The 22,314-nt window shown below is 39.5% G+C and overlaps 2 protein-coding genes across 3 annotated transcripts in view; both read right to left on the minus strand.

Annotated features, from left to right (window-relative positions):
* Positions 1-1,102: 1,102 nt before the first annotated feature.
* Positions 1,103-22,314, minus strand: part of LOC147334135 (Fc receptor-like protein 5) — a 37,847-nt gene continuing 16,635 nt past the window's right edge. Inside the window, exons 1-5 of one of the 2 annotated variants that reach the window (XM_086286699.1) lie at positions 3,007-3,037; positions 2,150-2,185; positions 1,705-1,971; positions 1,380-1,625; positions 1,103-1,293 (exon numbers count right to left, since the gene is read on the minus strand). In XM_086286699.1, coding sequence (XP_086142825.1) covers positions 1,103-1,293; positions 1,380-1,625; positions 1,705-1,971; positions 2,150-2,185; positions 3,007-3,037 — 771 coding nt within the window. Of the gene's footprint in view, positions 1,294-1,379; positions 1,626-1,704; positions 1,972-2,149; positions 2,186-3,006; positions 3,038-22,314 lie in introns of those variants that run through there. The other variant, XM_086286700.1, reaches the window with a different exon arrangement.
* Positions 18,068-20,883, minus strand: LOC147334136 (uncharacterized). Its single transcript, XM_086286812.1, has 3 exons — positions 20,804-20,883; positions 18,738-18,893; positions 18,068-18,301 (listed from the first exon to the last, which is right to left on the minus strand). The coding sequence occupies exons 2-3, from the start codon at positions 18,861-18,863 to the stop codon at positions 18,068-18,070; spliced, it is 360 nt and encodes a 119-aa protein (XP_086142938.1). The 5' UTR covers positions 18,864-18,893; positions 20,804-20,883.

The following is a 22,314-nucleotide window of genomic DNA, read 5'->3' on the forward strand; positions in this document are numbered from 1 at the left end:
TCAGTGGATCTTAGTTCTTATTAGTTTGCACAAAAATGCATTACTTTAAAATAACAACAACTTTAATGATGTTCTGTGTTTTTGAGTTTTTTTCTCATCTTAACACCTCTGCTGAGAAACACTGAGTGACCACAAAGAACCGGAGGCTGTTTCTGAGAAAGATGCAGGTGGACGACCACAGAGCTGACACGTTTTCCACTGCAGGCTGACACTCTTCACCACAGAGCACAAAGCAAACATGTTCTCACAACATGAACACTATTGTAAGACTAACCAGGAACACCTCGGTGAGGACATTCACAGAGACAATAAACTATAAACAAATGTGTAACTCAGACAGCAAACACATGTGTGTCCAGTCAGAGCTGCTTTGGACACCTACAGCTCACTTACAACACTGATAATGTTTTGTGGGCCAGAAAGTCACAACACACACGAGTCTGAGCCGACACCATCAGTTAAAGTCAAACTGGGCCTAAAGGAAAACTGCAGTTGTGTCACATTTGAACCAAATATACATTTCATATATGAAGCAATCATAACTGTTGCATATGTAAGTGATACTTCTGCGACATAGAGGTGAAATATGTCACATGTTCATCAGAAGATTAAACAAACCAACTCTCCCACTTGGTTTATATGATGAACACAGTAATGCAACATGAACAGTAACTACACTGACCTTTAGATTCACTATGACACTATGACAACAGTGAGATGACACTTATGAAGAGCCAGAGTCACATGTTTCCTGTTTCAGCTGTTGACTGGCTGTTTGGGAGCAGAGTTGTGGGAATCATCATGTTTTTGCTTACTAGGTGCATTTTACAAACAGACCTTTGACCTCACATTCAGTGGTGATGACGCCCACCAAAAAGAGAAAGCAACACTACCTCTTCTTGGTTTGATTGGCTGTTGTGGATGATTTGATATTTTGATGGTACTGTGTATGATCTCATCTTCTCCATCTTCTTCTTGGAAAAGATAGAAAACGGAGAATAACATATATTAAATATCTAAACAGAGATTATATTTAAGAACGTTGTTACTGATCTTAATGAATGTGAACTTTATTCTACTAAACAAACTCAGACATGAAAGATCAGGAAGTCTGAGTCTCACCTTCAGGTTTCCTGTGAACACATCGTCTCACCAGCAGAACCAGTAACACCAGTAGAACCACAACACAGACTGATCCAACACATGATAACACAGAGAGATCAGGAGGAAGAGTGATGTGGGTGGAACCAGGAGGAGGTGTGGATGTAGGTGGAGGTGTGGTGGTGTGTTCCCCTAAAATAAAGCAAACACAGTCATTAAGTTGTCGTCACATTGTGAATGTTGAAAGCTGCAGAAACACAGACAGGTGAGTGTGTCACCTGTGACAGTGATCCAGCTGGATGGAGACTCTCCATGACCGCTGATGTCACACTTGTAGAGGCCTTCATCAGACCTGGAAACATGCTGGATGGTCATGTGACCTGTAGGCTGCTTCCTGATGAGGGAGCCATCTTTATAGAAAGCAGCTGGGAGGTTGGAGGGAGTGGTCTTTGTTTTACAGAGCAGAGTGACGTCATCTCCCTCCATCACAGGGAGGACAGGACTCTGCAGGATCACTGATCCACCTCAACACAGAGACAAACTACAGCATTTCATCCATTTACACACAGCTTCATCAACACTAACTCCACACACTCAGCTTACCAGTGACTGTCAGGTTAACCATGTTACTGATGGGACCCTCTCTGGACTCACACCAGTAAACTCCACTGTCATGAGGTGCTGTTATACTGATATTACAGGAAGAACCAGCTATTCTCCCCCACCCATCTGTTCCACACTGAGTCCTCTGTTGTTTGCTTGTGTTTCTCCTCAGAGTCCATCCAGCAGAGCTGTCATCCTCCTCACAGCTCAGAGACACAAAGTCTCCTTTAAAGAACTGAGAGCTGCTGGGACTCACAGTCAGACGAGCTGTGAGGGTTAAAAAAAAAAAAAGATATGTTAGACATGACACAAGTACGAAAAGTGAGCTGTGCTTTATCATTTATCTCATCAGTTTTAATGAGCTCCATTGTGAAACATGAACCCAATCAGGTCATATCAGTGAGCATTTCTCAGGTTTAAACTGTGACAGAAGAAGGTTACTGACCTTGGTTTGTTGTGCAGCTCAGCAGTGAGATCAGGACTAAAGAGAAATGAAACTCAGGTTGATTTGAGGTGAACATAAAGAACAACTCCACACAAACAGCTGACAAACCACTGCAACCAATCTTGCCCTCCGTTCTATTAAAAAAGACTTAATATTTTCACACAATAAATCAATTTTCTAATTGAGAGACAAGTGCAAAGCTGGCAACTATAACTCTTCCAAAAAAATAAAATGTTATACAAAATATATTAAAAAATCAACATCATGAAAAACAAATATATTTTATGTGCAAGTCATTTCAATATACATTGTTTTAATGTACATTTCTTACGAGAAACTACTGATATATCCTGACTGAACCATGATCGTGAGAGACAAACCACTGCACTAATTTTTGTGTGGAATTTTTTACTAATGGAGTTAATAATGAGATTAAAAAAACAGTGTTTATTGAAATCTTTTGGTTAACTAAACATGTCTCGTTTCAAACAGACCAATGAACATCATCATTGTACCTGAGATATGAACATAATGGGTGGTTTATTATATGTATGTGCACTGTTTATACTGTGACTATAGACACTCTGTTACATTTAATAACCCAGTAAAGTCATGTGTCCACTGTGCAGCTGTGTTGATATAATGAGTGAATGATTTGAGCTTTTCACTGCCTGCTGTGTTTCCTCGACTCCTGAACAAAGATAAAGAGTCAGTTCAGACCTGCAGTTGGTCCTCGTGGTGTTTTGAACTTGAATTCAGCCTGATTTGTTTTTCATGTCTTCTCCTCCATCGTCAGTTATCAGGAGAGCAGACAGTCAAAGTACAAGAATTCAAACAAACACAGAGATTCTACTTACAGAGCAGACACAGCACAGATGTTTCCTTCATCGTCCTTCTCACTCATTTGAGCTTCTTTTCATTTCTGTCACTGACACCAAGTAAAGCCCGCCCTCTTCCTCTGAGCACCAGCTTTCTATTGGTTCAAACACCGAGGTGGGAAACTCACTTTTTTCTTTTTTTAACAATTACGTTATAAAATAATTTAAACATATATCTAAGGGTACATTGTAACAATGCACTTTTATTTCAGAAACAAAAAACAATAAATCACAATTCTGTTCTTTTAAACTTATGTACAAGGACTTAAACATGGACATGTAAAAAAGTAGTAACATAATCTAAATTTCACCAGTGAGATTACAATCCATGTGTATGATGCCCACAAACATCCTAGACATTAGTTCATTGAATAAATTCAAATGTCCTCTGCTCTCAGTGATCTGTAGTTTGGTTGATGAACAAATCCATGTCCATGTAGAGGACGTCCCCCTCAGTGAGAGAGGCAGATATGAGCTGAAACACAGGAATCAAACCAGGGACGCTGCTGTTATGGAGCTGAACTGGAACCATTCAGACACTGAGGCCCTCTGAACACATTTTAATTACAGCTGTGCAGAGACACACTGATGACTGACTGGAACACTATGATTCACATTTACATTCACACCATCCTCACACATGATTTATATGTGGCCACTAGAGGGAGATGTTGGACTTTAAACACTAACATGGATACAAGCAGATCATCAGTGATGCTTTCACAGCTTATTAGAGAATTAACATGTTGAGCATTTAACTGTGGATAAAAATTCTCTTCACTTACATATGTTCTTAAGATGATGATGAAACTGTGTAGAGTGATAAACAGTGTGTCGACAGAGTACTGTGAATATATTTAATAATCACATTCAGCAGAAAAAGTTCTTTCAGCTTACAGTCTGTACTCTGCTGATCAACACAACACCTGCAAAGTAACCTGTGATCACACTATATTTGTCAGTAACTCAATATTTTACTACATTTAATAATCACATTACAGTTACAATTCTGTCATGATTTGTGTTACAAAGGTTCCTTAGGTTTCTCTACGCAAGTCAGAAAAATCAAACAAACAAACACGCTTTATGTGCTTTGGTTGCAATCAGCTGATTCAGTTACTGTGCTGAATAAGCAACATAGTACACCAGTCTGGACGTCACTTTTATTTTTATTCCATGAAAGTATCCGATGGTGAGGTAAAAAATGCTTCCAGGACAGAAACAACACAAACACAACTTCAGCTCTTTGCTAGCACCTGCACAGACAACATGCTAGCGCTAAGCTAGCCAAGAACCCAGAGTGACATTAAAGCTGAGTGAATGATGACCCCAGCCCAGCAGCCAGACCCTGAACTTCAACAGGTAACAGAAGCAGTGATGAGCAGTCAGGCTGTAACCTGACTTCTACCTGTTTATATGTTTCTGTTTCAAGTTCTGCATTAATGTTTCACTTCTGAGTAATGACCAACTCTAGTAAATGGTTCTTATATAGTGTTTTCTACTTGAGCATTCAGACTGCTTTATACAACTTGTGTCATCAACATACATTTAGGTGCTTTTTTTCTGCAGTGGTTTTTATTTAAGGGTGGAACTGAACTTGGGGTTGGTATCTTGCCCGAGGATACAGGCACACAGACTGGAGCAGGCAGGGATCAAACCACCAACCTTGTGATTAGTAGATGGTAAATGGCCTGCATTTGTATAGTGCTTTTCTAGTCCCTAAGGACCCCAAAGCGCTTCAAACTACATCCAGTCATTCACCCATTCATCACACACATTCACACATTCACACACTGGCGATGGCAAGCTGACCTGTTCTGCCACCTGAGCTACAGCCACCCAAGCCACCAAGATGACCTGGTCTAGTAGATGATCGGGGCGGGGGGCTGGGAGGAAAAGTTGGCTGTCTGGTCGTGGTCTGGGATGCTTGGCCTCTCTGCTGCTGCAGGACCAGGGGTGGTCTGCTTGACTCCACCCCAGGGAAAAAATGTAACATCTTCTGGGTCTAGGGGCGGATTGCTCCTCTGGGAACGAAGGTACCTGGACCTGGGCTATAGAAGATATTTGGGGAGTGTGAGTGTGTGCACAGTGTCCATTTCTGTTTGTTTCCACATTGCGTGAGTGCCGAGTATTTGTATATGTGTGCATGAGGGTGGGAATGCATGTTTGTATCTGTGTGTGCCTGTTTGTCTATGTGTCAGGTCGGGTCTTAGACTCCACCTGTCTGGGAACATCTCAGGGCCCACCGTGTGTGGGGGCCTGTGTCCCCCGACCACACTCCCTGCTGGTGGCTTGTGCCCTCCATCGTTGGTGCATTGGTGGTTCTTGGTGTCCGGGGGATGGGCGTACAGGTATGTACCTGTGAGTGAGGGTTTTGTGTTTTCCATAAAGTTTCTTTTATCTCTTTTTAATCCTTTTTAATTTTTAAAATTATTTTTAAGCAGCTAAAAGTCTCAACTTCAAGCCAACTAACACTCATAAGGGCAGGGATGGTCTGATGAACCTGAAGCAGTGGGATGGACTTTCAATGTTGTCTTTTCACAAGGTCAAAGGTCAAACCTAACACTGAAAATCCTCTTTCACTGTTTGACTTGTTTTTTGTTTCCCCAGTTAAAAGATTTATGTTGTTTTTAAAAACAGAGTCAATCATAGAGTAAAGCATTAGGAGAGGAACATTACTTGAATTTATTCACAGAAACGTCAAAGCAGATTTTGACTCAGTCAGCAATCCTCCATCTTAATTTCTTTATACAGTACAACTTAGGTGAAGTTGAAATGCAGACTTTCAGCTTTAATTCACTTGGCTTAGCAGAAAGATTGCATAAAAATGTGAGGAAATCAAGCACTTTTGAACACAATCCTTTGATTTTAGGATCTCAAAAGTAATTGGACGAATTAAATAACTTAAAATAAAATGTTAATTTCTAATACTTAGTTGAAAATCCTTTGCTGACAATGAAGTCTTGAATTCCTGGATGACACCAGATGCTGTGTTTCCTCCCTTTTAATGCTTTCCCAAACCTTTACTGTACAATTTCAGTTGCTGTTTGTTTGTGTGACTTTCTGTCTGAAATGTAGTCTTCAACAAGTGAAACGCTCAGTTGGGTTAAGGTGACTGACTTGAACATTCAAGAATATTCCACTTCTTTGCTTTAATAAACTCCTGGGTTGCTTTGACTGTATTATCCATCTGTATTATGAAACACCGCCCAATCGAAGTGACTGGATTTAGAAGGATTTGAGCAGACAGCATGTCTCTGAACACCTCAGAATTCATACAGCTGCTTCTGTCCTGTGTCACATCAGTAAACACTAGAGTCCCAGTGCCACTGACAGCCATGTACGCCCAACCCTCAGCCTCAGCCGTGTCTTACAGTTGATGTGGTTTGCTTTGGATCATTAACTGTTTCACACCTTCCCCATACTTTTTCTTACCATCATAGAGGTTGACCTTGGTTTCATCTGTTCAAAGAATGTCTTTCCAGAACTTTGCTTTTTTCATGTTTTTTTTTCTGTTTTTTTTTTAGCAAAGTCCAATTTAGCCATTCTGTTCTTGAGGCTTGTGAGTGGTTTCACCACTTTCACTTTCAGTGAAGCCTTTTTATTTACTTCCATGCAGTCTTCACTTTATGGTAGATTTGGATATCAACACACCTACCTCCTCACCTTTCCTTCTCAGTATGATAGATTTTGCAACGCCTAATATTTTAGCAATTTATCAGATGGTTTTTTTCGGTGTTCGAATCTTAAGGATGGCTTGTTTCAGGTTCATTGAGAACAAAAAACCTAAAGGATTATTTGAATGTTATTCTTGGTAACGTTTGCTCTTCCTGAGAAATCAGTGGTTTTATTTTTATTTTATTTTTCTTTATTGTCTGATTCCAGCTCAGACAAAATCTGCATCCGCAGGTTCAACAGCTCAGAAAAAGCAACATAGACATTCAATGAAGACTAAAATATTTAGTAACGATGTTTGCAAAGCTTTATTAACAATAAACAAGCAAACACACATAAAAAATAAATAAACAATATGTAAATGACGTTTGACATATTCAAAGTAACAAACAGAATGAAAGGTTTAAACTTTAGTAATAAGAGAGGCAACATCTGACTCTGCAGCTACTTAGAAAATATTTCTTTCTCTGGTTTGATTTCATAATGACTTAATTACAGGTAGCAAATTGATCCCGGACATTATACAACTAATGATCCATCGTCTATAATCCACAGAGCTTCACAGTGTTTGTGTTCTGTGCCTGTAATTACTCTGTAACAGCTGATCTCTATATGAGAATTTGTTTGATTGTCACAAAAAATCTTCACTCATTTTCAGTCCAATTCTTCTTACTTGAACAATTTCAAAGATATTTTTTTCTGTGTTTGCAAAGACACTTAACAGTGACCTATGAATCATTTAAGCAGCTCCACGGCTGAACCAGTGTGTGTCTAAACACAACAGACAACTTGGGCACTTTGTTATTAGTACCAGTCACAAAAACACACAATTTATTTCCAGAAACAGCACAGTTGCATAGATATAAAGTAATATATTTGCACTAGACAATTGAATCCCCAAAAACTTGGTATATCTTGGCATCATGTGAAGTGCGTCCTTAAAATTACTGTGGAAACTGAACAAGAGGAGGACAAAAGAAGATGCAGCAGGCCTGTTTCTGAAAGTCATGTCCTTAAGAACTAGAAACAAAATGGTAAATGGTCTGTATTTGTATAGCGCTTTTCTAGTCCCTAAGGACCCCAAAAGCACTTTACACATCCAGTCATCCACCCATTCACACACACTGGTGATGGTAAGCTACATTGTAGCCACAGCCACCCTGGGGCGCACTGACAGAGGCGAGGCTGCCGGACACTGGCGCCACCGGGCCCTCTGACCACCACCAGTAGGCAACAGGTGAAGTGTCTTGCCCAAGGACACAACGACCAAGACTGTCCGAGCCAGGGCTCGAACCAGCAACCTTCCCATTTAAAGGCGAACTCCCAACTCTTGAGCCACCATCGCCCCAAACCCAGCAAAGACCTGACAGAGGACAAGAGATGCATCTGGACCTTCAGACGATTCATTTACTGCGTGCTGAAGTCTAATCACAATCCACATTTGAAAGTTTTGGTTTAAATATTCATCTCTACACCTCTTGTAAAACAGGATGGAGAGTCTGTCAAGGTTTGAAGCTGCATTTCAGGCAGTAGTGTTGGAGATCTTGTTAAAAATGATGGAATTATGATTCAATAAACACAAGATTATAGATAGATATCATTTTATTTCATACATGCAAATATAATTGAAATAACAAGAGAAACAAAAGAAACTTGTCATGTAAATATGTAAATATCTATGTCTACAGAATATGTGTGCTCGAAAAGGAGTAGGATGAAATTTACACTTTTCCTGTTCCCACCCCCTTATTTCAAATTTCATTGCTTCCATTCCAGGATTCAACATTATTTGATCCATATATGTTTAACTATGTACAAGTCTAACACATACACAAATAAAACCATTTTCAGCACATAAACCAGAACAACAAACTACATTTTACATAAACTAATCACCCTGTCTTTAACACCTGCTTAATCTCTGAGTTTACAGTATATTAGAATTTGATCCACGATTAAGAAAGAATTTGACTGAAGTTAAATTCATTACTCAGCATAACAATGATCCCAAACAAACTGCATTTGCAGTAAATCTAAACCATATCCATCGACCATGTAGTAAAAGCATAACTGGAGAGAAAAACACACAGTGGAAAACTATGACTCATGCATCGGCCTCCCCAGAGCCCAGAGCGCAACATTAATTAAGGAGTGTGGGATCATCTTAGCAGAGAACAAAAGGCAGAAACATCCAAAGAAAAGCTTTGAATATCCTGGAGAACTATTCCTGAAGACTACTGAAATACAGGAAAGCTGCCTGAGCGAGTTCAGGCTGTGCTGAAGAATAAAGGCAGTCATACGAAATACAGACTTTCAGCTTATTAGAACTGTACAAACTCTACATGTGTGCTTGTTTCAGTATATCGCTGCACCTACTTCCACTTTTCATAGCAAAATATAATGAAATAAAACTTGGTTTAGGATGTAAGAGTGTAATCTTACTACTGCTAAAAACTAACAATTATTATTATGTATAGTTTTACAAAAACCTGCTCAAAGGTTGAAATAAATTACATGTAAAATGTTGTAGGCGTAAAATCTTAAACTTAATCTAATTGGCAGCATCTTATCTTATTAACCTAGAGAATAAAATGAATGTTATTCTTGCAGGATGTCATCATGTAGAGTCTAAACCCACAGATTTTAAAGAATATCTGAGTTATTTTTTTAATTGTTGCCAGTCTCAGGCTGAAAGATCAGCAGCTCAATCTCTTTTGTCTTTGGGCGGTTTTGCTTTCACCTAATTATTTGCTTCACTGTTATCTAAAAATATGCTCCATTTAATATGAATGAAACCTGACTCTGTTGTTTTTGTTATGTTTTCTGTAGATCAGAACTCCAAATTTCTTAGCAAAATATAAAACCAGTGGTGGAGATGCTGCGGGGTACTTTTCTACTACTATTACTGCTAAGTATTATTATTATTTACAAATTTACAAAATACCGTAAGCCTAATATATTCTTACACTTACTAAAACAGTGTAGGCTTTAACATTTTAAACAAATAATACACAGCATATTGTGCTATTAACCTACTGAATTAAAAAAAAAAAAGCTAGAATTTCAGTCTCAGTGATATTAAAGAATATGTCTGTTTTAATAAATCTCTGCCAGTCTCAGGTTGACAGATCAGCAGCTCCTGGTTCTCAACCTGCTTGTATTTCTTTTTTAAATTTGCATATTGGGCAGTTGAACTCCATTCTGCATTTTACTGATGTAGTGTAGTGATGCTTCTCTTACCAAACATCATCATCATCAAAAACACTAAAGACATTTCAAATATGCTGCAGTTACTCAGGAGGCTAGTATGGACCCTGACTCTGCTGTTTATGTTTTCTGTAGATCAAAAAACCAACAACAGCAGCAACAAGAAGCACAGCAGAAACTGACAGACCAACTATCAGTCCAACAGATCCATCCTCCTTCCCTCCATCTTCCTTCCCTCCATCCTCCTTCCCTCCATCCTGTGTGTCTCCTCCTGTCTGACCTGCAGGTGAGAAACAGGTGTGAGGTGTCAGCTGTCAGGTAGGTGATGAGTGAAGAACAGAACAGAATCCATTTCCTCTTCAAACTGCTGTCAGACATTATCTACTGCACTCTGATCACATCACTCAGACCAGCTGCTTTCTACAAAGTCTCATCAACAACATCTTTAGAAACAAACATCAACAACCAGGAAGCAGCTTCACCTCTGATCACACACACACTCAACTCTACTCACTCACCTGGAGGATCAAAAACTCTCAGTGTGATGATGCTGAATGCGTTTTCATTTAAAATTGGTTCTTTGATTACATTTGATTGATTCTCTCTACGTTTTTTTTCTGTCTTGACACGACACTCGTATGTTCCAGTGTCATTAATCGTCACATTCTTCAGAATCAAAGATACGTCTCCATCCTTCATCTGTCTGTCCTGCAGACCCACCCGGTCCTTAAAAGATGGATGCTGTTCATCTGGATCAAACAGGTTATCTCGGTAAAAAAGCACATATTGTGTCTCCAGGTCAGCTCTGTTCCACTCTACACCTAAGATGATGTTGTTATTTGGAGCTCGACATGGCAGAGTGACGTTCTGTCCAGACTCAGCTGTGATGATTTTTTGGTCTGAAAGAGGAAACGACACAGAGCAGAGAGGTTAAAGGTCAAAGTGCAACTGATCACTACTTTGGCAGCCAGATGGAGTGAGGAGTGTATGCACATATTAAATTATAGTACATCCGTGCACGATATACATAAAAAAAGAATAAAAAAAAAATCTTTTGTTGATGCTAAAGTACACACATGATCATTATGACAGTAAATGCTGTTAATATCACACAGTACCACTGCACCCCACCCTACAGAGATCTGACCTTAATCTATTCCTACTGACACAAAAGTCAGTTACAACCTTCATCACTCTATATTAACAAGATGTCTTCATACAGTCAATTGTGCTGTTATTTTATTTTTATTTACCTATAAAAATTTACTTATTTTTTGCTGCATAGAATTTGAGTAGTGCTTTTTTTGTTAAAGCTCCCAAATCTTATATTATGACAGTATGACAGTCAAAGTTAGTTTAATTTTAAGTCGGAAACTCAGAGGGTTGAAGGGTTGCTGCATCTAGAATAAATGAGTACATTACTGTGGATGACAGTATATAAACACTTATACAGTGAAATAAGTGAAAGTGAACATAATGTGTGAGAGAAAGCAGCCTCTCATTATAAGACACTGTGAGTCTCTGCATGCTGCCTTTATGGAGCTACAGCTGTTTGTATACACTGAACAAAAAGCTTTTTAATACAGGTATTTCTTTACACATATTATCTGTAGAATGCCTTGAAATGTAAACAATGATTCTGACATTTTTTTATTTTATACAACCATTGGGACAGATCTACAGAGAATCAGAATCAGAAAGGGCTTTATTGCCAAATGTTGAGCAGATTTAAAACATTAGGAAATTGCTGCGGTGGCATGTGCCACCCTAAAATAATCTAGGCACTAGAGGTGGTAAGAGATCATTTTAAGGTGGCACATGCCACTCCGCCTCTGTAGATCGGCCTCTGGCTGTATGCTGACTCCTGAAACTACAACACATTACACTTTTTTGTCTCTGTGCTGGAAACTGCACCGCTGACCAAGCGGGTAAATTCACTTCTTCGAACCTCATGACATTTACACACAAACTGATTCAATATGAAACTACATGTAAACAGACGCTCTGAAACTAAATGTTTGGGAAGTAACATGTAAACCAGACTGAAGTTTATTCCTCTTTATCTCAGAGGGAAACACCGTTTGGTTTATAAACCTCACCTGCAGAGACAAACACGAAGACACCGACAAACAGCAAAGTCGAGCAGAGCGACGCAGACATTTCCGTGTTTTCTGTTTTTGACGATCTAACCCTTAGTTTGTTCTAAAAGTTTGAGTCTGTCGGTATTTTCAGTTAATAACAAAACCAGAGTTTTAAAACTGACTACATGAGATTTAATTTAAGGTTTAAATAAAGATAAAATATTTGTTTTTCAGCTACCCGTTCAAACTCCACACCTTGGTTTTCTCAGAAAAAAATCGCGTTGTAGTGACGTGTGTTTACGCTGCGCTGTAGGACCAAAAGGTGTGATTTTCTTTTTGTAATAAACTTTATTTAGAACAATAGCAATGTCTCAAACAGACACGCGAAATATTGAATCATTCCGAACAGTATATCACACCTCTTTTTCCTTTTCTCCTAATATATAAAAAACACCCAGCACGCCCCTGCGGGCGGTTTATCCTTCAAGCTCGGGTCCTCTACCAGAGGCCTGGGAGCTTGAGGGTCCTGCGCAGTATCTTAGCTGTTCCCAGGACTGCGCTCTTCTGGACAGAGATCTCCGATGTTGTTCCCGGGATCTGCTGGAGCCACTCGCCTAGCTTGGGAGTCACCGCACCTAGTGCTCCGATTACCACGGGGACCACTGTTACCTTCGCCCTCCACATCCTCTCGAGCTCTTCTCTGAGCCCTTTGTATTTCTCCAGCTTTTCGTGTTCCTGATATTGCTGTCATTCGGAACCGCTACATCGATCACTACGGCCATCTTCCTCTGTTTGTCTACCACCACTATGTCCGGTTGGTTAGCCACCACCATTTTGTCCGTCGGTATCTGGAAGTCCCACAGGATCTTAGCTCGGTCATTCTCCACCACCCTTGGGGGCATCTCCCATTTTGACCTCGGGACTTCCAGGTTATACTCGGCACAGATGTTCCTGTACACTATGCCGGCCACTTGGTTATGGCGTTCCATGTATGCCTTGCCTGCTAGCATCTTGCACCCTGCTGTTATGTGCTGGATTGTCTCTGGGGCATCTTTACACAGCCTGCACCTGGGGTCTTGCCTGGTGTGATAGACCCCAGCCTCTATGGATCTTGTGCTCAGAGCTTGTTCTTGTGCTGCCATGATTAGTGCTTCTGTGCTGTCTTTCAGTCCAGCTTTGTCCAGCCACTGGTAGGATTTCTGGATATCAGCCACCTCCTCTATCTGCCGGTGGTACATACCGTGCAGGGGCCTGTCCTTCCATGATGGTTCCTCGTCTCCCTCCTCTTTCTTGGGTTTCTGCTGCCTGAGGTATTCACTGAGCACTCGGTCAGTTGGGGCCATCCAATGTATTCTTGGATGTTCGTTGTCTCATCCTGGACTGTGGTGCTGACACTCACCAGTCCCCGGCCCCCTTCCTTCCGCTTAGCGTACAGCCTCAGGGTGCTGGATTTGGGGTGAAACCCTCCATGCATGGTAAGGAGCTTTCTCGTCTTTATGTCAGTGGCTTCTATCTCCTCCTTTGGCCAGCCTATTACCCCAGCAGGGTACCTGATCACGGGCAGGGCGTACGTGTTGATGGCCCGGATCTTGTTCTTACCATTCAGCTGACTCCTCAGGACTTGCCTGACCCTCTGCAGGTACTTGGTGGTTGCAGCTTTTCTAGCGGCCTCTTCATGGTTCCCATTCATCTACGGGATCCCCAGGTACTTGTAACTGTCCTCTATGTCTGTAATGTTGCCTTCTGGTAGTTCAATCCCCTCAGTTCTGACTACCTTCCCTCTCTTTGTTACCATCCGACTACACTTCTCCAGTCCGAACGACATTCCAATGTCATTGCTGTATAGCCTGGTAGTGTGGATCAGTGAATCGATGTCTCGTTCACTCTTGGCATACAGCTTGATGTCATCCATGTACAGGAGGTGGCTGACAACTGCTCCGTTCCGTAATCGGTATCCGTAGCCAGTCTTGTGTGGAGCAGGGAAATTATTTTACTGCTATTGGTAAATAATCATCATCATTACTATTGCATTAAGAATATAATCTGCAGCATTGATATTGCATTCAGAGGTTTAAACAGTGTGTGTGTCTTTCAGAAAGACTAAAGTCACAGGCTGACAGGAAACTGCAGGCTTGCAGAGAGTTTGCAGAAGTGAAAGCAGAGTCTAAGTTATTCTGAGGAGCAGGGTAGACGAGGCTATTTGAATTACTAGGTTATTCAAAAGATTCTGTTATACTTTTATATTCTTTTATTAAGTTTTCATTAGAGGTTCTTGATTAAAACATTTATTCAACATAGGACATGTAGTTTCAGTTAGGTCATTGTACCTAAGGATGAGCCTCTGTTCTGGTGAAAGGTCAGAAGTGCAACAGGTGAATTGAGAGAGCATTTAAGGACGAGACACAGACAGTTAGTAGGCGAGAGGTGACATAGAGGCTGAGTGAGGTCAACACATACACACACACATTAGTTAGATTTATTTATAGGTGAGAGGTTAGTCATGTCTGGTTGTAACTGCGAAAGTGTCTCTGTAAACGAGGAACCGTTCCTTGTTGTCTCGGCAAGAAAGAGGAACAATTCACTTCAAGACAAGAACTGAAAGGTTGACCGGAAATACCGGCCATGAAAATAGAAGATGATGTTCTTTTGAACTGTGTTAAATGTCATTATGGTTTTGATCTGATTTATGTATAAAATGTATCTGTGACGTACGAAGGGGCGTCATTAATTCAAACCCTGATGCTATAAAAATCTGTGTATGCTTTGATTAAGTCGAAGATCAATTGCTGTCTGCGTACAGAGTTGGCTTCCCACACGTGTGTATTCATTAAAATCATTGTTTGACCAAGATCTTCTGGACCATGGTGGTTTGTACTCTCCTTCCTCAATTTTGAACCTTAACATTTTGGGGGCTTCGTCCGGTGGTTGAGGAGGGAGGTGTAGATGGTGAAATTCGGTGGTCCGTTGTGGTCAGACAGGCAGGCGTGACCCGGCAACCAAACTGAGGGGACAGGCGCCTTTAAAAAAGAGGTAGGCACAGGCCTGTTGATTTTATCCGAAGTGTGCTGAATTGGATGATAAAATTAAATGTCTATTCAGTAAAAGTTGCCGGTAAATGTCTGTTTTGATTTTGATGAAAATCTCACGAGTTGAAGCAGTTAAGAGTCTGCTAAGAAAAGTTTAAATACTGGGTTGAAGTCCCAAAGAAATTGAGTTAGAGTCTCAAGTAGTTTGGTAGGGAATTGGTTATTTTGTTGGTTAGAGTCCAAATTTGGTCATAAGAGTGGACCGGAGTGGTCATTTTGTGAGTTAGAGTCTCCATTGACCACTAGGTTGCACCTGCCTTAGTCATACCCTTGTTTTGGGGGGTTAACTGTTGTTTTAAAGTGTTATAAAATATTATAGGACGGCAGTTGGACTGCTAGGAAGCGCAGAGCCCGGAGGTTACGCTCCCTCCTTGTCGTGGACGCGCGACATTGACCTCTCGGCGAAGAGGGATAGTTCAGTGTGGCTTAACTGTGGGGTACAGGGCATCCTGGAATTAAGCTAGGAGTTAAAGTCTCCTTACCGTTTGGAACGGTAGTCTGCGCTTTTTTGGCCAGCAGAAGTTGGACTTCGGGCGTGTAACTTTAACTTAAAACTTCGGGGAAAGCCTTGGCTGTGAAACGCCAAAAATAGAGCTTCAGGCAAAGTTTGGGTTGGTTGACGCTTTTAAATTGAGTTAGGGATTTTAGAGATGAGGCCAGAAACAGTTAGAGTCTGATACTGGTTAATTGATTACAAAAAAGTTGGACTTTATCGGTTGGACCGTTAACTTAAATTTGTCAAAATTCGGTAGGTGTTAAAAGGCCTAAAATCTGTGCAGTTGTAATATAAGACGTCTTTGTAATATAAAATAAGAGATCTCTGTGTGAAAGGAGTCTGAGGCAATGCTGGAGCTATTTTTAGACGGAGTGTGTGTGAGTGTGAGAATGCAAATTAGTAAGCAGTGAACTGTTTAAACCACAGTTGGTTTTACAAATACTGCTGCAAACATTGTTGAGTGTGTGTTTAAGATGCCATTTATGTTTATTAGAGGACTATAAAAAGTTTTGAGTTGCCGTAGTGGATGTATAGTAATTGACTGAGTTTGGATGTAGATATATAAATATATTGAGTGCACTGTATATACTTAAGACTAACATATTACTTTCAGTAGTAACTTCTCTCCAGCAATAGTTGCTGGTGTGTTTTATTTTTTCAATTTCTTGTGTGTGCTGTGAGAATTAATGGAGGTTTCAATTGTTTTTTGTTTGTTTGTTTTTTACTTGCTCTTTCTGATTATGAAAGGCATGTCTAAAATACTCTTAGGAAAGCGTATTTTGAGTATATTCCTGAACTCCTGTCACAGTTTAAGTGTGTGAATGCGGTGAGTAGTAGGTTTTGAGTGATTGGGTGTGTGTGTGAGACGATTCCTGAAGTCTGAAAGAGCTCGGCTGAGCATGCTGAAGACACAAACAAACAGATAAAAAAAGTAAAATAAAGAGAGAAAATAACTGACAATTACATTAATGAATAGAAAACACACATACACAAAGTGCCATATGTGAAATTATTCTAGGAAAGAATCAGAAGTGAGATAGTTTAATATAAGATGCAATGAAGGAAGCAGCTTACACTCCTTTAATTTCCAGAGTCAGTGTGTCCCCTCCCCTCATAGCACCCCTGCCCACTTGGCCCCCGTATCAGGCGAGTATGGAAGGCTGGATAGCCCATGACGGGTAAGATCCCACCTCGAAACCCTGGGACAACCTAAGGCAGGCACAGTCACGATTACTCGGCCTCAGTCCCTGTGAGCTCAGACTCACTGGTGAGATGAAGTGAAGAAGACGGGACCTCAAGGGTAAAGCCGCTGGGCTGAGGCAGAGGGGGAAAGTGCACTGAAAAAAATAATCAGTGGGATAAACATAAAAAAATTATTGTAATCGGTTGCACGAAATTAAGTTATGTTTGGTTAACCTTAGTTTTTTATGTTATACCTGCACACATTTTTCTGGTAACACGAACATGACTTTTTTATGTTGTTGTTATGTTTTTCATTCTGGTCAAATATTTATAGAAACCACTTGTTTATCAGACATGAACTTTTTGTGTTAATTGTATTGGACTACTATATGTTATATTGACAAGATTATTTTATGGTAAGCTTATTTTATTTTATAACAAATTTCTAATATATAATATATAATCTAATATATAATTGAGTGTTCAATAAATAAAACTAAATTAAGGCTGATCTTACTGTATGTACTGTACACTTTTTCTTCAATCAAAGACATAAGCAAAACATTTTTGAACAATGACCTGTATTTTTGAAAATACTACACAGTTGTAACAATGGACTTTCAATTCAGGCTTCCAAAATATACATGAGTCATATTTGTACAATGCATCTCTTGAAAAACATTCCACAACATTCCTCAAAGTTATCTGCTGTAACCTGAATTCAACATTGTGGGGCCTTATGACATCGCGCTTATGTAAAAAATAGTTTTTTTAAGTGTAAGAGCCATAAGGTAATATGGCAACAGGGGTGTAATTATTAAAATGACACAAAGAAGAGACTTAAAATAACATTATAACCCACAGGCACACAACCAAGAGACCTAAACTGATTAGTATTGGCTTGCTTCTTTCACTAAACATCACAATCACTAATACTAGACGATGCAATCTGTTTGTAGTGGTGCACCTTGGGAAAAAAATTGCAAACTGGTGAAATTGGTGCAAGGCACCATTTCCATTGAGAAAAATGGACATTCAAAGTTTGATTTTTTTTTTTTTAAAAGAGCCATGGCTTGAAAAGTGAAAACTGCAGTAATAAAGGCCCCAAGTTGAAAAGTGCCAGATAAATAAGTTTCACTATGTCCTGCAACTTTACCAGTGCTGGCTTAAAAGAAAGGATGGTACATATTCGAAGAGGTAAACATGTTGTTGTTCCCACATCATAACTGGAAAACTGTTCAATCGTACAGTCTGGTCCTGAAAACCTGGGCCTTCTTTGAAAGGCTGTTCCTTTTGAGCTCCATAACCAGTTTCTATAATACCTCAAAGGTATACTTTTTCAGTGGGTAGGTGAGGTTCAAAGTGTACATTAGTCCAAACAGCATTGCAGCTGCTAGGGTATAGTTATCCAAATCCTGCCAGACTCTCTGGCCTTCAAGGACTATCCCGATGTCCTCAAGGCTGCCATTGCCATCTCTTGACTTTATGATGTAAATTCCCATGGTTGTTTCCTTATTAGATCGTTGGATAATGGCTTCATCTTTGGCCTAGAAAATGCAGAATTCCAAAATTTAATTAAACAGAACACTGGTCAAAGAACATTATACACCAAATCTTATTTTAATCTGTTTCACTATTCCAAAAAATGTTAACATTAACACATTAGGTGAACAAAAAACGGATTCATTACAGCATGTGATTTGAGTCCTCAGAATGCTTAAAAAGGTAATGCATGAAGTGAAATCTCCATGCAAAGAAGCAGAATACTGTCAGAGCATAGAGAGGTGTTCAACTATGAACTCCACACATAGTTCTAATGCAGGTAAAAGAAAAAGAAAAAAAAAAAGAAAAAAAACGCACCCATGGTAAATTGTGAAGATCCCAGGTGATTTTCAACATACTCCTGGCATAGAGTGACAAGCAGCCTTTTGTTAAAATTATTATTTTCCCTAAAGTGTATACACAAATTAATTTTTTTCTTACCTGGGCCGTGGGCTCCAGAATGTTCTGAAGTCTTCTTCCTATTTGTCCTCCTCGCCTTTTGAAGACCTTTATTAGTTTGTCAGATAGCACATCTATCTGCGAGAGTAATCTGGACTGCAGTGGCATGGTGGTAATGCGCTTAAACTCTGCATTTATCTAAAAAGAGAAGTTGTCACATAAAAATGCTGTCAAAATCTCAAATCTCACAAGGTTACATCCACACAAAGGTGTTATTTTATGTCATATTACTATTTATTAGCTATGGGTCCCATGTTGCTGAGCAGTTCCATAGTTGCCCTTACTTCCATACCACCCAAAGCCTGTTTGCAACCACAGCAGTTGCCTCCTTCTGGCCATTTTGCAGTTCTGCCAAATGACCCAGAAACTACATCTATTATTGTCATATACACATCAAGGTCTTTCATTAATACTTAGTTAAATTAGTTAATTTGACCTTTCCAGAAAATTTACCTTACAGAATGTGAGATAACATATGCAAATCTTCACTAGTAAATAAAATAATGTTATTAAAACCTTAACTGTAACACCTCTACGTAACAGCGCTAGAGAATTGTTCTGAAGCAACACCAATCTGCCCTTCAGCAGGCATAAGCACCATATATCGATACAGAAAAAATAAATTTAACATATTTATATTGTCATTATTTTTATCTCTTTAAGCCCTCCTCTCAGCCTCTCTATAAATCAGTTAAAACAATTTGGTGTCATGCCCTAAATAAACCGACTTTAGTGAAGACACCCCCCCCCCCCCCAACACACACACACACAGAGCCCACCCCATGGCAAACTAGCTTATTTAACTGTTTAACTAAAACATTTTAGGTACAACCAGTTAACTAAATGGACACAAGTTTGTTAGTCTGTATTCACTGAGAAAAAACAAGCGAATGTGACTGGGCACACACTGAAAAAAAGCTAATGCACATAATATTGTCTCGCAGCTTAAGCTAGCATTATCGTTAGTTAACTTAAGGAATGACTTGTTTTTTCCATTATGTTGCTCAACAGCAATTCATGAGAAAAACTTCCCCATCTAATGGATGTTCTCTTCGTTTCCTCTCAAACATGTAGTTTTCAGTTTACCTCGACAAAGTAAAGCTCAGCACCAAACGTAAACGAAGCGAAGACAAAAAATGGCGGACCGCCACAGTGAATTTTCCCTCGCAGAACACACCCGGCGGGGGGGGGGGGGGGGGGGGTTTCAACAGAAAACATAACTATTTTCTGTTATTTTGATATGAATGGTTTTAAAAGACTGAACATCCTTCTAAAACAAGTGAAAGGCGTGAGACTTAATTATGTTTATGTTCCGTTATTTGAGGTTATGGATGTTCCTACCACTTAACATTTACCTGATACTACAGTTTAGACCAAAAATATAAATGATTCATGTTGGATATATTTACTGTATTTTTACTAATTTAACAACCTCATCATTGCATTAGTCGCTTTATGCTATAGCATTACGCTTACATTAGCTTGAAGCTCAAGGTCGTCATTTTATTTAATTTCTTTTTCTGGGCTTACAAACAGGGCACACAACATTTAGATAACCGTTACACTGAAGCTTGGGTCTGTGTTGAGTCTTCCAGCTGCTGACTACAGAAGCTAGATTGACCTTTCAGCATGTTTATAGCGGCTGTGGCTATGTGCTGGTAATGTTACCATGTGTGAGCAGTCACATTGGCAGCAGACATGTTTCAACAAACTAGTCATATCCCAGCCCTACATTAGCTTGTTTAATGGTTAAGACCCTGCAGGTACCACCACTTACTACAGACACCGATGCAAGTTTGTAATAGTCTGTTAATTTAGACTGAAAGAATATACAAACAATATTAACTCACATTATATATGTTAATTACTAATTTGCTTATCGCATAATTTCGGTTACCATTAGCTAACTGGAGCCTAACATTAGCCTTTCGTGGTTTTCGATAAACAGCCCACATACCTGTAAAATAACAACACCCCAGTAAAAGTCCACATATATAAAGGGTCTACACTCTTTCTCACTGGTGTGTTAGCTTTAAAATCTTATTTACCTTCAAGTGTAAAACTCCAGATGGTAGTAGATTTTCCAAAGCGAGAGACAAAAATGGCGGACAGTGCAGCCGATTTTTCCTTTCCAGGGGGCGGAGCTTGAGGATAAAACACGACTAACTTGTTTCTTTTCAACATGATTTGTTCTAAAAGAATGAATATTCTTAAAGAATATGTGAAAATTAAAAGACAAAAATATGTTTAGATGTGAAATTTAAATTAGTCATGCTGGCTATATGAAGTAATTCTATGCAAATTCAACAACCACCCTATTGCATTTTTTTCAGTGTGGCAAGTGGAGCCCTACCTTCTGGCTGAGGACAAGGAATGCTGTTATTTAAGGTGGGAAATCAGAATTTGGGTTAGCAAATTTGGGAAGGAGAAAACTGACTGTTTAAAGGCAGAATTGTGCAGGAGTCTGAAACACTGCAAAAGCAACATATGCAAATTCACATACACAAGCAGAAAATGCATTAACCTTACAAGGACAAGCTCATGGAGATTAATGCATAGACACTGATTAAACCTGGCTAAGAACACAAACATATGCAATGAAGAACAGCTTGCTATTTGTATGAGTGATAGACTGTTGTGAATGGTTAATAAAATACATTTGAGTTTGAAATTGAGGAATAACTCAAAGAAGCTATATGACGAAGGGAGTGAGTTATGAACAAAGAAAAAGTGATTAAAGTAGTTTTAAAAGAGTGACTTAAGAGTGCCCTGGTACTGTGTGAGCAAAACCAGTGATCACTGTAGAAAGAAATAAAATAATTCAATAAGGTGGTAATGTTTAAACATATGTTTCTCTTGTTACGGCAACTCATTGAGATATGACTCAGTATGCAAATTAGCTGGAGTGAGTGGTGGCGAAGAAGCTTCCTGTGTGTGTGTGAGTGAGGCTTTCAGGAGAGGAAGCATAGCAGACAGAAGAGGAGTGCAGATTTGGATAGGAAATTTATAGTTTAGTGATTATATATTGTCGTAAGGGGGTTATGTTTTATGTTGAATCTAAGTATGTTAAAGTGCATAAAGGGGGTGATTGTTGTGTGCAAATTGTGTGGTTTTAATGAGACTTTCGGTGTATTGAGGAGGTGAAATTATGTGGTGGCAATACTTGTGTGTTTAAGGTTTTTGAGGTTGTTGTGGTAATGGGTTGATTCTGTCAGTTAGGTTCAGGTTGTTTTTGTTTTTGTTTTAATAGAGGGAGTTTTAGGAAACATGGACAGGCCTAAGAGGGGGCCCATTATTTTTGTAACAGTGCACTTAGAGAAAACCTGTCAGGTGATTTTGTTTTGTGTTTTCATGAGCTAATAATCAGCTCTATTTTTTCTCATTTTTGTTCTAAGCAGGCCTGCAACAGTGAATAACAGCGCTGACAAATTCTCGGGAAGAGCAAATATAAGGTGGGCTTTCCAGATTACTGGCTGAGGAGAAAGCTACCTGTGGGGACCTGATCAGGTCGTAAGTCCCTGTCTAAAAAAGGATTGTAGCGAGTCAATCCAGTCCAAAA

The sequence above is a fragment of the Aulonocara sp. 'chitande type north' Nkhata Bay genome, linkage group LG3 (genome assembly GCF_057382095.1).
Source record: "Aulonocara sp. 'chitande type north' Nkhata Bay isolate Kocher_YH1m ecotype deep benthic linkage group LG3, A_spYH_male_GT1.1, whole genome shotgun sequence".
Lineage (NCBI taxonomy): Eukaryota > Metazoa > Chordata > Actinopteri > Cichliformes > Cichlidae > Aulonocara > Aulonocara sp. 'chitande type north' Nkhata Bay.